At 50.7% G+C, this 16,487-nt stretch overlaps 1 protein-coding gene across 1 annotated transcript in view; it reads right to left on the minus strand.

Annotated features, from left to right (window-relative positions):
* Sdk1 (sidekick cell adhesion molecule 1) overlaps positions 1-16,487 on the minus strand; it is a 970,573-nt gene that overhangs the window by 70,738 nt on the left and 883,348 nt on the right. Inside the window, 4 exon segments of the mRNA XM_028887375.2 lie at positions 115-171; positions 174-249; positions 11,571-11,641; positions 16,105-16,208. Of these exon segments, the coding sequence (XP_028743208.1) occupies positions 115-171; positions 174-249; positions 11,571-11,641; positions 16,105-16,208 (308 nt within the window).

Raw genomic sequence — 16,487 nt, forward strand, 5'->3', positions numbered from 1 at the left:
GTCCACTGCCTCCATCTGTGCCCCACTGGCTTCACATTACACTGTCTGCTCCCTCACTGTGCCTGGTATTTCCCAGCATGCCTTCCAAGGAGCAGACAGATGTGTAAAGCTCACCTGTGAGTTCAGCTCGTAAGGCAGAGGGACTCTTGAGTGTCTTGGCCTCGGGCCCATGCCTGTCTCGGACTCCAGCTCACGGTAGTAGATCCTGTAGCCTTGCAGAAGGCCATTCAGGCTCTCATCCCGGGGAGGCTGCAAAGACATTGCACACTTAGCCATTTGGGGATATTATCAGAGTCAGTATGTAAAGAAGGCTTAGTAACCTCCGCTCTGGTGTAATTAGCCCACCATGAAGAGTCACTATTTCAAGGCTGTGTTTTTTTTTTTTTTTTTTTTTTTTTTAAGATTTATTTATTTATTTATTATGTATACAGTGTTCTGCCTACATGCATGCTTGCAGGCCAGAAGAGGGCACAGGATCTCATTACAGATGGTTGTGAGCCACCATGTGGTTGCTGGGAATTGAACTCAGGACCTCTGGAAGAACAGCCAGTGCTCTTAACCACTGAGTCATCTCTTCAGCCCCGTGGTTCTTTTTACAAATCGCTTTTACATATATTTGATTTTATTTTGATGAATAGTTTGTGTGTATGTACACACACACAAGCACTCATGTGTTCAGGCATGGATGCACACACATGAACCATGGTATGGATGTGGAGGTCAGAAGACAATTTCCAGGAGTTGATTTTCTTCTTCTACCATGTGGGTTCTAGGGTTTGAACTCAGTTCATCAGGCCACGTAGGCTCCAAGCCTACGGTCTTTGTTGTTAAAACAAAGGAGAAGAGCTGATGAGATGTGTAAGTTGGCAAAGTGTCCACCTTGCAAGCCCTAGGACTTGAGTTCAATTTCCAAAACCCACATAAAGCTGGGCAGGGTGGTGCGTGCTTGTGATCCTGCACTGGGGAGAAGGAGACAGAGCATTCTAGGGGGCTAGCCTAGTCTACTTGTGACTTCCAGGCCAGTGAGAGGCCTGCTCTCAAATATCAGTGTGAACATCTACTAAGGAACACCTGAAGTTGTCCTCTGGCCTCCATGTATGTATGTGCATGGACACCTGCACTCATGTGTGCAACACACACACATACACACACACACACACACACACACACACACACACACACACGAAAGGTTTGAGACTATTAAAGGGAAAAGATGAACCATCCCAGACTCAGAGCCAGTTGTGGAGCCCTGCCTACACCTTGTATGTGGTATGATGGCTGCTATCTTGATTGCCAACTTGATTACATCTGGAATCAACTAAAACCCAAGTAGCCGCACATGTCTGAGTGATTTTATTAATTGGATCATTTGAGGTGGGAAGACCCATCTTAAGCCTGGGCCACAGCTTCTGGTGGCAGCCCACATAAAAGGACATGAAGAAGGAAGCTTTTTGCCTGCTCGTTTTCACTCTTCTTGGCAAGTTCATCTATTTTGATGCTGAGGTGTTCCTTCGCTGCTGTTAGAACTGACTTCTTCAGGATTCCAGCACAGACTGAAGATCAGCAGCTCTCTAGAAATCCTCTGGGATTCCAGCAATAGATCAAGGCTGCTGAGACATCCAGGCTTGTGAACTGAACAATTGGATTCTTGCCCTTTCTGTTGGGAGGCAGCCATTGTGGACTACCCATAGTCTGTATGCCGCTCCAATAATATTCATTTATGTTCTGTTCCTTTAGAGAACCCTAACTGATACATGAAGACATGATTTCTTATCCTGGGTAGCTTAACTCCTTGAGGTGAGGTGGGAGAGTGAGGTACAGGCACAGATGGGGAGGGAGTGTCTCTTTGTGGGGTGAACCTAGAAACAGTAAGGGGACTAGAGAAGCAGACTCAAACTATACCATCATTTTTGTTGTTTTTCCAGATAGCTAGAACTAGTTGAGGGGAAATCACACTGGATTTGGGAGGGCCTTAGTCCAACAGCTGGTATCCTTGTAAGAGGAGGGACATTTGGACTTGTGGGCACATAGAAAGAATGCCCAGTGAATATGGGGAGGCAGATTAGAGTGCTATGTTTATAAGCTAAGGGACACGAATGACTACCATCAGCCAGATGACACTGGGGGACTCCAGTACAGTGCCTTTCCCGGAGGGAGAAGAGTCCTGTTGTCATCTGGCCTTGGGACTTCCGGCCTCCAGAACCAATCTCTGTGGCTGTGACATGGACCCAGAGACCAGAGGGTCTACAGTTGCCTTTCTAGGCCCCAGAAACCCAGCACTCGCTGCTTGGTCACTCTGTTCTCTAAACCACAAGATTAGGGGCTTGGGAAGCCAGGAACACGTGTGGTAACATGGCTGACAAGCACACACACACACACACACACACACACACACACACACACACACACGTTGGGAGTAGTGAAGATGCTGTTGGAAACGGCATCTGTGAACCTACTATCTACAGGGGCCCTAGATCTGCTACAAGGACTGGTCAGCAGCTCCTGGCCACCCTGCTTTCTGGGTCTCAGATGCAGAGATGGTGCACAGTACACAGATGCCTGACAGAGGTGGAGGTGTGTAACCAGATGATGCCTGGGAGGTTTGCTGGGTCACAATGGCCTGTTGTCAAAGTGCTTAGGGGACTCCCAGCACCAGCCAGAGCTGGGGCCCCATCCCAGGACTTCCGCCACACACCCTGGACCGCAGCGGGGAATGCTTCCACCTCGGGTTTCGTCTCAGATAGTGGGAAACTGGGTCTCAGTAGAGCGGGCAGTTACTTCAGAAGAGACCTTCCCTGTCCCCTCTGACCCTTCCTGAGCATTGCTGGTAGCATGTGTTGGGGGTGGGGTGGGGCTCTACAGCTGGCTTCAGTAGGCCCCAGACAACCAGGACAGAGCAACAAGCCACAGCTCAGGGTTTGGGGTGTCGGTGAGTTTATTTTGGTTTTTGCTTATCTCCTCTTAGGGTGGTCAGGGTTAGGCAACAAAAATATAGGCTACACAGCCAGATTTGAATTTCAAAGTGCTATTGTCAAAATTGATGGAATCTCTCTCCAAACTTACTGTTACCACATTGTGTGTGTGTACATGCATATGAGCTGTTGGTGTGTATGCAGGTGCTGTAAGTGTGCATATATACATGTGGAGGACAGAAGAATGCTGGCTGTTCTTCAGATGTCTACCCTGTTGCTTTTGAGGGAGGGTCTCTTACTGGCCTGGAGCTTGCCAAGTCGGCTGTTCTGGCCAGTGAGTCCCAAGGATCTGCCTGTTTTTGCCTCTCCAGTGCTGGGGTTTTAAGCTCATGGTACCAGGCTGGCTTCTCTCATGGGTTCCGGGGATGGAGCTTAGGTCCTCATGCCTGTAAGGCAAGCATTTTACTGAGCCATTGCCCCACCTTTTTTAACACCTTGTGAGAGGCATTTCTCTGCATGTCTCCTAACATCTATAGGAAAGGATGAAGGATCCATTCTCGGGTTGAAGCAAGAATAATGCTGTCCTTGGCTGCTCAGCCACCTAAGCTCAGCGCCTCTGTTTCCTGTGACTGCAGGTTGCTTCATAGATGTGGTCCCCTAAGGGAAGGATCTGGCTCTGTGACACCAGACCCCTCCTGAGGTGAGATGGCATGGCAGAAGACAGGGTATGCAGTGGCTTCTTATATACCTGGGCCTGTCTGCCTTCTGCATGCTCGTGTGGGCCCAGGGCAGAGCCATGGAGAGATGGAGGGTCTCTGAGCTCTGCACCGTGAGGATTAGTAACTGCTTGTATCTCCTTGTGGTTATGAGATCTTGTGTTCAAGGAATGGAAGAGCCATGGAGGTGGGTGAGAAAGAACTGTGAGGTTCCTGAGGAAACTTTAGCACCTAGAGCAAGGGGAACTGACAGAAATGGCTTATATGCTGTTCCTGAAGAAGAGTCCTCCATGACACATCCCATAGGAGAGATGGTGCTTCTCTGTCTAGAGTGGGGAGATTGATTGAGAAGTGCAGTCCCAGGGTCCCGGGCTGGAACTTGTCTAGGTTTTGTGATGTTTTCCACATGACAGATTTCCAAAATGATCCACAGCCTAAGTCAGGGAACTTGCCAGGAAAGTGCCTCCTCTAAGTCCGCTAAACAGTCACTCATTCTTGAACCATGGGCACCAGTCCTGTGGCAATGCGTGTATAAGAAGCCCTTTGCGAAACAAGGGACAACAAGTATTTCCAAGACCCTGGGGCAGCTTTGCCCCTCCCTTCCTAGGTCCCTGACAAAGAACCAGGGAGATGCGTGTCCCCGGTCCGTGGCTCTGACTGCTATACCAGGGGCCTGCCCTTGCAGCTCAGATAACACCATGTGGCCATGCAGAAGGTTCCGGCACAGTCTTCACTCACACTGGGGGGAGGTGGGGGTGGCAAGGCCCGGGCTAGGCAGATGAGATGGTGCGGGTTCCTGTTGCTGGGATCTGGGCTGACTCAAATCAGTAAGAAGGGAGGGTGAGTGGGCACATCAAAAGCTTGCTGCTGGGCTCTGCAAGTGCCAGCCCGCCCGAAAGCTCTCCTCAAGGGTCACCTTCAAAGCCTTTCTGTCAGATCACACCAGAGGGGAGGTGGCTAAAGCCTGGCCAACTCTGCAGAAGATGCACAGGCTGGGGACAGTTACAGCAGGGGAAGTGGGGAGGACTGGATTCTGTTCACTCAAATATTAACCAAACAGGACACTGGGAAAACGGAAATGCCTTTGCTGGGAACGCAGTGTGGTTGTGCAGACACACAACCCCAGCCCTTGAGTGTGCAATCTGGGGATTGGGGGAGGAAATGTAAAAGGTAGAGACGTTTCTAGTCAAGTCAGAGGATGGAAAAGGGAGAGGCCATGCCCCTCCACCCAGGGGACAACGATGACCAGCATTAAGCTGGGGCCATATTTGCCAGGTGGCATCCGAAGCCCAGAGTATCTGAGTCAAGTTGTGTGCCCTCCCAGCAGGTATCCGCTGTGGTCTGGATCAGTGGCCCCCAGGAAGGGCTGTGTGCTGGAGGCCTCCACCCCCTCGAGAGGACGTTACACTTCCGGGTCACAGTTCATCCCTGGGGGACTTGCTGCCTCACTCTCTGACTGGTGCTTAGCATTCTTACACAGCCCAAGACCACCTGCCCAGGAAACGAAGCTGCCCAGGCAGGCTGGACCCTCTTACATCAACTAACAATCAAGACAGTCCTCACAGACATGCCCACAGACCGACCTGATAAAGACAACCACTCAGATAAGACTCTTTCCCTGTGACTCCGGCTGTGAATGCTAATGAGGACAGTCCCCAAGCTGAAACCTTTAGGAGGCGGGGCCTAGTGGGAGGAAGTTAGGTATGGGAGTACGGTGCCCTTGAAGGAGACTGTGGGATCCCAGGATCTTCCTGTTTCTCCCTGCTTCCTGGCTATGAGGTGGTTGTTCTGTTCCAGTATGCACTTCTCAACAGAGACTCCAACCAACAAGTCCTTGACTTTGGATTGGAACCTGCCAGACTGTGAGTGGAATGAACAGTCTTTTTTCTTTCCACATTAATTCTCTCAGATGTTTCGTTAGAGTTCAGGAAAGTGGCTGACACAGGCATAGATGGCATATTCTCCAAAGGCTGCAGTCCAGGCTTGCCCATGTGCAGCTCCTACAAGGTGGGGACATCACCCATCCAAGGCCTGGGGAGTCTGCAAGGACTCCGGGACAGCCTATGTGGAGCATTTGCAATGGGACATCACCCATCCAGGGCCTGGGGAGTCTGCAAGGACTCCGGGGCAGCCTATGTGGAGCATTTGCAATGGGACATCACCCATCCAGGGCCTGGGGAGTCTGCAGGGGCTCCAGGACAGCCTGTGTGGAGCACTGCAATGGGTCATCACCCATCCAGGGCCTGGGGAGTCTGCAGGGGCTCCAGGACAGCCTGTGTGGAGCACTGCAATGGGACATCACCCATCCAGGGTCTAGGGAGTCTGCAGGGACTCCGGGACAACCTGTGTGGAGCACTGCATTGGGTTTAGTTTGCTTTTTATTCCTCCAGCTTGGAATCATGGTGGAAATTAAGTGACAGCCTTGGAAATCTTTCCAAGTAGTCCCCCAGGACTCATAGGTCCAAAAAGGATGGACAATTCAGGTTCTGGATAAATCCTGACACTGTGGCCTCCTCATATGCTTCAACTCCCAGGCTATGCCTTGAAGCCTCACTGGCAGGATCTGGCACCAGGCTTGGTCCTCCCAGTTCTCCCAGCCCTAAGCCTAAAGTTCTTAGTCCAGGACATGTTCCAGAGCACAAGGCTCCGTCTGCCCTGTGCTCAGTCCCATAGCCCTACAGTACCCAAGACTGGCCATCTGTATGGGCAGAAGCTCAGAGGGACCCAGAAGCCCTTCCTAATTCTGCCTCCCTTGGCCCATCCCCTATCCAAAACCCTGTGGCAGACTCAGAGTCTAGAACAGCTTTTCAAAAGTCCCTGTTCCAATGCAGGTGACACAGTCATGGTCAGACACCAGACCGTCATCACCCATTACACAGGAGAACGGTGCCCTGGGAAAGACTCCGAAGGACAGTGCCCTGTGGGGCTGGAAGAATTGACTGGAGGGAGGGTCTTGTGTTGGGAGGAGCAGGCCTCTACCATCAGCCTTTGTAGCTCAGGCAGGAGGTAGACTACAGAGCCATGATCGCCCCATTCTACACCAGGGACCTAGGATCCAGGGAAGCAAATTGCTCACCTAAGGTCTCATGAGACCATGAGGAGAAGCTAGGATTCAAATCCGAATTCAGAGGGACTGCTGAGGTCTCTGGGGTCTCGGCTTACATCCCTTTGACCCCCATGTCTTGGAGAGTGGTGCAGGGGTTCCCTCTGGGACTACGTTCCAGTGGTTAGGGACACACACAATCCCAGGTCACCTCCATTTGAAGCACAGCATTAAACATGGGATGTATTTGTCAGCCTTTCTGCCGCTGTGATAAACACCTGTGAGAGCAATTTGGAAGGAGGAAGGGGTTGTTTTGGTGGATGGGTTCAGAGACTTTGGTCCAGGGGTCACTTGGCTCCAGTGTTTCTGGGCCTGTGGTGAGGCCAGCAGAGTGTGGCGGGGAAGCACATGGTCCCCTCACAGTGGACAGGAAGCAGAAGGAGACCCATAGAAAGAGGCAGGCCACCCTTCAAATGCCTGCCCCAGGTGGGGAAGATGCTCTGTAGGGAAGAAGACTTGCTGCACAAGAGCATCACTAGGGCTTGCTGGCTGGCCACCATAGCTACAGGATCTTTAAGTCCAAGTTCAGTGAGAAACTGTCTCTCAATAAATACATAACATGCAGAGCCATAGAAGAGGGCACCCACTGTCCACCTCTGGCCTCTCCATGTGCATTCACAGGAATACACAAGTGGGGACATACACACACACACACACACACACACACACACACACACACACACACACACGGCATGCCCAACAGTCTTTTCCAGTTCCAGGTCCATCAATGATAAGTTAGATCCCTTATCCAGCTATCTCCCTGAAGCCCCATAACTGGCTACTCATGTCCAGAACCAAGCATGCCACCCATTAGACGTTTGGGGGACATACCATATTTACACCATGACAACCAGTAACTTTACAGTTGAGTCTTTGCCCAGGCTGGACCTTCTCTCTGCTTTGTCCTCTGGGGAAAACCTCGCCACTCTGTCAAGTGCGTTCATTTGTCCCTCGGGCACAGCCTCTCTCCACTGCCTTCCTGTATATTCCTGTCAGCCCAGCCTATGGCCCCTTTGAGCAAGGAAAATAAACCCTGGGTTCTCAGCTGCCCATGGCTGAGGCTGCATGGCCTTTGTCTTGGCCACCATTACACTCACAGAAGGAAAAGTCCCCTAGCTTATGCAAGAGGGGAGCAGGTCTTTCATTTGCCAGTAAGTATCTGGGCATGCCTGTGAGGAAGGTTGTAGACTGTGCTGAGGTGGAAATGTGGGTGGAACTATTCCATGGGCCGGGGTCCTGAATACAAAGGTGAGCCCCAGCATTCAGCTCTCTGTTTCCTGACAGTGCACACAATGCGACCTGGTGTCCAAGACCCTGCTGTCATGCCATCCCACCACGACCCGCCGCACCCTAAAACTGTGAGCCAGAAGGTGTTCTGTCACAGCAAGGAGCAAAACAACCAAAACATCCCCCTTGTGGTGTCAGGGCACGTGTGGGATTGGTGCACAGAGTGGCTCACGGGGACAGTCAATGTTGTCATCCTCAGTTCAGAAGCCTCCTCCCTGGGATGAGCAGAACTCATTGCAAAAGTAATTCGCATTCAAATCGTAGGACACTGCTAAAGGTGAAGTCTGATTGTCCTCTAGGAGGCCTGAAGCCTAGCAGTTCGCTGTGGGGAGGGCATTGATGAGGGCCACAGCCTTCAAATTACAGCCCGTGTTTGTATGTATGTATGTATGTATACACATACATACACACACACACACTATATTCCAGCAAATTGCTAAAAAAAAAAAAAAAAAAAAAAAAAAAACCAAAAAGTTACAGGTGAGACACTTCCTGGGGAAGAGAATCTATATTTAGATGCAGCTCTGCTTTCTTTGGTCCAGTCTCTGATTTCCTAAATTACTCATAATTTTAATTGTGTTTCAATCGCCTGCTGGTTGACAGGCATTTATTTCTACAATACACTGGACTGGCCACCTCTTGCTCTGGGCTTTTTGAAATCCGTTTGTTCTGTTGGGCACTGGAGGGCACAGCTGATGAGCACATATGCCAAGTTCCTTTGGTGCGGCTCCACGCCACTTCACAGGCTGTCCAGCCGCCACGGAAGACACTTGACACCTGTGCTGTTACCGACTGGGACCGGCAGCAGCTCGGAGCCATAGCAACTTTATTCAGGGGGGATGATGCGCCCCGCCCGGAGCACTGGCTGCCTCTGTGGAAAAGATGTGTACCTCATTATTGGCAGGCCAGCTGCCACATCTACAAATAAAACACTAATTTTCTAGTAGAATTTGGCACAGTAGGAATGGAGGCAGTATAGAAAGGCAGGGGAAATGATGGGTGTGGGGAGAGAAAGGAGTTCCTCACCCCGGAGCCCGGTTGAAGCCTTTCACTAGCTGAGAATCAATTCAGACACATTTGCCTAAGGCCATTCTCCCCTCTCAGATGTAACCTGCAGTTTCCCAGGAATCTCACCAGAAACCCCATTGGCAGTAAAAAATAACAAGCCCTAACCCCCCTGCACAGCCTTTGCGGCTCATTTTCACTCTATCAGATTATATATGACCCAACCCAAGGCATCTCTGGAGTCCCCTTATGGTCTCAATTAAAAAGAGGGGGACAGAGGCAGGGAAGGGGAGGGTCCCTTAGAAACCCACTAAGCAATGAAATTCCAGAAGATTCCAAAATGGAGTCACAGTGAAGACCCTGAAGTGGGGCCTTCTCTGGGAAGCTGTGCTCACTCAGGCACATCTGACTCTTTACCAGGCGCCCCTCTTTCTACTTTCAATGGATTCCAACTCTGCTTCACACTGGCTCATCCTGAAATTCCTTTCTGCATTGAAAACAAGGATCTGGCTTTATGGGCATCAAGGTCCCTAAGCAATTAAGGGACCTCCCTGGGCTGCTGCAGGGGACCATGTGGAGCTGTTGACAGGAAGACCAATCCTGGTGTGTTTGTGGAGGGGGAGAGACACAGCACTCGGGACTTTGAATTTCTGCTAGGAATGTTACTGGCCTCCCAGCACAGCCATGGATGGAAGTCAGGGCTGAAGCAGGGCCTTTGGGAACAAGGATGTGTGATGTCAGAGATGGAGCATCCATGGCACCTGCTTGTTTGAGGAAGTACCTGGATCCAGAGAGGCCTCTGGCATGCCAAGATCGAGGTTCTTTGTTATTTGCCATGGATGATTCCTTGACATATTGGGGCAGATGGGGGACCAGGATGACCCCTTCTTGTTCTGTCTCCTACACACCAGTGACACCAGAGAAGGCTGAGTATACAGCAGTGAACTGCCAGTGTCACTGGGAAACATTTGGAAATATCTTTTGTCGCCTTGAAAGGCACCTGTCACTGGGTGGTGACTGTCAGTGAAGGGAAGATGTTATACTCTCAGCAGAGACCTTTGCTGCTAAAAGCCTCTCCTCTGTCCCTCTCATAGGTGACAGTGTCAAATTCCATTAGGTTGAACCTACTTTTGTGCTTCATAGAATCTATGAGAATTAATACTGGCTGTCAACTTGACAGGATTTAAAGTCACGTAGGAAACAGATCTGTAGGCATGTCTATGTAGACATTTCTAGATTAGGATAACTGAGGTGGAAAGATGGTCCCTAATGGTGAGTAGTATCATGCCATGTGCTAAGGTCCCAAACTGAACAACAAGGAGAATGTGATCTGAGTCCCAGCTCCATCTCTCTCTGCATCCTGACTGTGGGTGCCGTGTGACCAGCCACTTCACGCTCTTGTTACCATGCCTTCCCCACCATGATGGCTTGACTCTCAAACTGTAAAACTAGATAAGCCCTCCTTATGCCCTTAACCTGCTTCGTGTCATATATTCTGTCTCAGCAAAGAGGAAAGTACCTAACGTAAGATACAACCTAACACTTAGGTACCAGGAGACAACATAGTGCATGGGGTGATGAGGACTTTGGGGGCTAGGTGGCTCCTCCAGTTGCCTGTCCCTGTCCCTCTGTCCCTTCCTAGTGCAGGCCCCAGGCTCCATCCGACACTCCTGGGCCTCTGCTCTGAATTGTCCATGATGCTTGAACCAAGTGCGGGCCACACAGCTCTCACGCCATCCCACCCAGAGGGCTTTGTGCATTCATTGCCCAAGCACCTGCAGGTATCTATGAGAGGTGAGTCCTGACCCTGGCCTTCCACCTTCAGAGATAAGCCCCTGCCCCCCAGCAGGTCTCCACGCCCCTGGGGTCATATAAATAGTTCTAAGAAGAATGAGTTTCCAGATGACCTGTGATTCACTGGAATTGAGATATTTCAATGTCTTCCCTCTTTTGTGTTGTCCCCCCTCTCCCACCCCATGTTATTTTGTCACATACTGAAAGTCTGACCAACACAGAGCCACCGAGGTGCTTGTATCTCTGCATTCATACTGGCACCTGCCATCCCTCTGGGCAACACCATCAGCCTCAAGGAAGAGTCCCATGCCACTTGGTCCACCCTCTCCATCCCCAGCTCACAGCAGCCCAACTTGGGCTGACCAGGCCTTGCAGTGGCTGTCTGCACACAGCCCACAGTACCTGCCCTCCCTCTAGGCCGTAGGGCCTCTCCGGAGTCTCCCGCACTGGCTAGAAGCTCCTCTTCTTTTCTCATCCCTGTGCTCTGTGAGCGCATTGGCATGGGGATAGGCTGCAGCCCTGGAGACCTGGCTCTGGAGCAGCCCAAGCCCTGGATCAGCCCTCTCCTGCAGGTTCCCGCTGTCATTCCTCAGCTGGGGGCTCTGTGGAACTCAACCAGGCTGTTTCCTCCCTTATAGTCACACACTTGGCATGGGTGTGGCTTGCGTGCAAACTCTGTACAGTTGTCCTGGTTGACTGAACAGTGAAACGAGGGTATGCTTCAGAAATAAGTGAGGTTCCCTTGGCTCTTACCTGCCACTGGATCAGGACGGAGGATGTGGTGTGTGGCGTGGCTGAGACAGACCCTGGAGGCTCCCCTGGAACTGCAGCAGATGGAAGAAAGCAGAGTGAGAACGGTTCTGTTGGGTGCCTTTCCTCCCTTCAGGTACCTTCACATTCATCTGCCTAATGTAACAAGGATGGCTTCCACACGGCAGTCCTCCTTTAACCCCACTGTGGCATATAGATGGGTCAGAACTCCCATGGGTCCCCTCAGGCCACCCTCAGCACTCTGGCAGCTCCTGCCCAAGACCCTTCCTGGGCTTCCCAGTCTTTGGGAATGGGAATCAGACAGCATTTTCTAAGACTGTAGGTGACAGTGGTTCCCTGTGAGCAGGCCAGGTGGTCACAGTGAGGTCACCATGTTCTTAGTTTGAAAGATGTGACTGTTGGTAGAGATGAGACCGCTGATGGCCAGCCAGAAGGCAAAACCAGGAAGCTGCTCTGGTCTCTGGAAGGACAAGGCTGGTCTGGGCCCTGTCACGGACAAGCCTCCTTTTGGATCAAAGCAGAAGCCTTGCCATGTATCAGCTGCGGAGGCCTTTCTGTGCTCTCCAGGTCACATGGTCTTCTCTTATGTACTAAACTGACCTCTCTGTGGCCCCTGGCTGTACCTGTGAGGCGATAAGGGCCTTTTCAATAAGGGCTTATGGAGGGGGACAGGACTGGACATGTTCCATCACCCACATGTGTACCAGGCTCTGTCTACTTTATATCCCAGGTTTGTCCCTGACTGGTTCTCCTCTGAATTCTCCAGGCCCTCTGTCCTCAGTCACACAGATGGACCCCAGTGTCACCCTCTACACCAGTGGTTCTCAACCTGTGGGTCATGACCCCTTTGTGGGTCAATCAACCCTTTCACAGGGGTCCCCTAAGACCATTGGAAAACACAGATATTTACAATTACAGTAGCAAAAGTACAGTTATGAAATAGCAATGAACATAATTTCATGGTTGGGGTCACCATGACATGAGGAACTGTATTAAAGGGTCACAGCACTAGGAAGGTTGAAAACCACTGGTCTAAACTTTCTAGTAGTCTGTTGTCAATGTGGACCTCTATCCAGCCCAACAACCCTGTGCAGTTGATAAATATCAGCCTACTAAGAAAATGTAGGGCTGGAGAGATGGCTCAGAGGTTAAGAAGCACTGGCTACTCTTCCAGAGAATCCAGGTTCAATTCCCAGCACCCACATGGTAGCTCTCAACTATCTGAAACTCTAGCACCTTCACACAGACATACGTGCAATGCATGAAGAACACAAATGCACATAAAATAAATAAATCTAAAAATAAGCAAACAACAACAAAAACCATCTTGCCCAAGACAGTTGCTGTTCTGAGTGCTGAGCCTACATACAAAGCCTTGAAGCTCTCATAGCTGCCATTAAAAAGAATAAATAAATAAATAAATAAATAAATAAATAAATAAATAAATAAAAATATATATAAATAAATAAAATGTGGAATCAGGCATCACCATGTTTGAGATCCTGGGGACTTGGAAGGCACAGGGAGAGGATTAAAAGCTCAAAAGTTTAATACTATTTTATCAGAGAAGGATGTCAGAAATGTGTGAAGGTGATAAGTCAAGATTCAGCAATCAGGGCTGGGGTGTGGCTCAGTAGTAGAGCACCTGCCTAGAATCCCCCAGTGAGGGGTGGGGGGTGTAGCTCAGTGGTAGAGCACCTGCCTTGAATCCCCCAGTGAGGGGTTAGGGGTGTGGCTCAGTGGTGGAGCACCTGCCTAGAATCCTTGAGCAAGGGCTGAGGTGAGCACCTGCAAGGCCTGGGGCTCCATCCCTAGCACAGGAAGTAGGAAGTGTTAATCAGTCATCAAAGGCCCCCTCTCCTCCAGCTAGGCTAGGGTTGGTCTAGCCAGTCAATCTCCACCTCACAGAGGGAGGGAGACAAAGGGCCACAAACACAATGCAAATCCATCCACAAAGGGAAATTGCAAGTCTCAGACAAGGAAGATGATGAGATAGGGGCCTCAAAAGCCGCATTTGAATATCAAAGGGTTGAGAAGGGGCCTGGGGAGCCTGGAGAGTTCCTTGAATAGCTTTTTTGAAATGGCCCATTCCCTGAGGTCGCTGGGAGCCTGTCAGGATCTGCGCTCCCTGTTTGTCAGAGATAACTCAACAAAGACAGCAGCTTGCTGGGTGTCTGGTTCTTTCTTCTAAGAATTAGTATACCATTGCAAATATTCTCTCCATTGTGTCTGATGGAAGATAAAAATGAGGTTTTTTTTTTCCGTTTTCATTCGATGCTGACTTTTCGCCCTTGTTCCACACCCCTTTGGTGTGTTTGTGTATGGAGGCTCTCTGCATGTGTGTACATGTTTATGCCCCGTGCTGGTCTTTGGGGGAGCATGTGGAGGCTGGAAGTTAAAGTTGGATATCTTTCTGCTATTTTCTACCTTAGTTTTGAGGGGCTCTTGTTGAATATCAAGATTCCCCACTTTGGCTAGACTGGCTAGTTAGCTAATCCCTGGGATCCCCAGCTGGGATTACAAGCATTGCTGGGCTTTTTACCTAGGTGCTGGAGATTTGAACTCAGGTCCTCATGCTTGAGCAACAAGGACGCTACCCACTGAGCCCATCTGTCCTGCCTGCAAGCCCACACTTTTAAGTGAGTTCATTGATACACTTTCTCCCTCCACATATCCTTAGCAGTGAATGGAAGGGTTTTGCTTCTGAGTGGTCTCCCAACTCTCCTGCCAGGCACCTTGGACCAACCAGCTTCCTGCACAAGGTCATAGTTTCTCCCTGAGCTCTGCTGCTTCTGAGCCCAGACAGCTGCATCAGGCTCTCATCACCTTTCAGGAGACACAGGCACAGGATCCATTTCTCAGGGGTTCGGGGAAGCTTAGAGCCTCTCTCATCAGGTACCAGACCAGTGGACCTAGCCACAGTGGGGATGCTGGGTTTGCAGCAAAATTCTGTGTTGACTTAAATTCTTGGGGGTGGGGGGAGGGCTGCATCTACATTAACCATTCTCAAGGATAGGAGACCATTAGGACTGTGACCATGGAGAGTTGGAACATTGCAGGTTGAGAGTTGAGCTGTCTTGGGCCATCTTAGTCCCTAAATAGCCACTTTCTGCCTAACGCCATGTGCAATCTAACCCCCTTGTGACTTACGTCCTTTTGGAATGGACAAACAGACCCCTAGCTTCACCACTCAAAGGCTAAAAAAGTATCACCAGATAAATCTGAGGTCTAAAGTGGGGATTACTGTAATTTGCCTACTTGGTGCTCCCACCAATGTATTCAAAATTGTTCTTGATTAAAAATGTCCTTTAGCCGGGCGGTGGTGGCGCACGCCTTTAATCCCAGCACTCGGGAGGCAGAGCCAGGCGGATCTCTGTGAGTTCGAGGCCAGCCTGGGCTACCAAGTGAGTTCCAGGAGAGGCACAAAGCTACACAGAGAAACCCTGTCTTGAAAAACCAGAAAAAAAAAAAAATGTCCTTTGTCCTGCCACTATACAAACCTTGTGGAATTTGTTAACATGTTGGAGCATGGGAGTATTGGGGGTGACCTGAATCCGTGTTCCCCTGGACCATGATCACCCATAGTTGGCCCCAAGTAAAGCATCTCCCATTCCTGTTGAGGTGAGACCTGGCTTTTGTGTGTTTGTTGTATTATTTTTACTTCAACATCTGAGTATGGCTGGGAAGCTGAACAGGGCTCACTTCCACCCCTGGGCTAGTCCCTGCGGTACCCTGAAACTTTGTGTGGTAGAAGTTAAACTTCTAGGCTCTGAAAAGCATCTGCATGGGGGGGGGGGAGTGAGGTCAGGATGGGGGAAAGACACATGATGTGGGGTCACAGGGCGAGGCAGCCGGGACCTGGCCCATTTGGAAACCATCTCACTGGAGCGTTAAATGGAAGAGACAGAGCTTTCTGGGAGTTACCGCAAAGCCCTGGTGGCTGAACTAAGTGCCTGGGCTTTGAGGCTGAGCTGGGAGTTGCTCGGTATCCATCTCCTCCCATGGCACTTGTCAGGTGATGGCTGTGTCTGTTAGAGCCGCCTCCCAGCTTCACTGCCCCCCCCCCCAACACACACCCAGGAGCAGGCCGCCCAGATGACAGTGTATCTTCAGGCCCAGTGCCTCTGAGGTCAGAAATGGGTGAAGAAACCACCTGGTGCTTGGGGGCGGGGAGGGGGGGGGTCCTGAAACTGCTTGGACCCAGCTTCCCTGCCGACATTTATTTTTAACGACCCCCATTAATTATTCAATTTCTGTTGGAGGAAGGTTTGGGAAGCCAATCAGAGGGAGTTCCATTCCATCTGGAAGCTCTCCGGGGGACCTTGATTTATGAGCACGGGGTGTGTAGGAACACCCCAGGCTGTCAGTTACTAATGGACTTCTGCTGCTTGTCACCCTCCCTGGTGACCTCTCCTCTCTGCTCAAGACTGGAGCAGGGTCTCTTTCTGGGAGGAAGGTGTCCTCCGGTCTCAGCAGAGCAGTGGGGAGTGGTTGCACTGGGCTGGCTTTTGCTCACCATCTTGCAGGGTGGTCACGGCCTCTGTTTCTGCACTGAAGTCACTGTCCCCGATGTCATTGGTGGCCTTCAGGCGTAGCTTGTAGGAGGTGAAAGGCCTCAGCCTGCAATGGAAAGATACCAGTGACTTCTTGTCTCTGTAATGAGTAGCAAATCATGGTGGGGAGAGGGTAGACAGATGTTTCTCCTGCCCTGGAACCTGAGAAGTTGGGCCACCTGCCACCAGGAGAGACGGAACCCCCATTCCCTGGATATAGCTACTAGGGCCTTTCAGGGCCCCCTAGACTGCCATGATGTCCAGGGAGAGATGGTTTCACCAGGGAGACATCAGTGAGAAAATCTTGTCCAGAGGACATTCGATTCCTCTTTAATAAGATGCTACA

This window comes from Peromyscus leucopus, chromosome 23 (genome assembly GCF_004664715.2).
Source record: "Peromyscus leucopus breed LL Stock chromosome 23, UCI_PerLeu_2.1, whole genome shotgun sequence".
In the NCBI taxonomy this organism is placed as follows: domain Eukaryota; kingdom Metazoa; phylum Chordata; class Mammalia; order Rodentia; family Cricetidae; genus Peromyscus; species Peromyscus leucopus.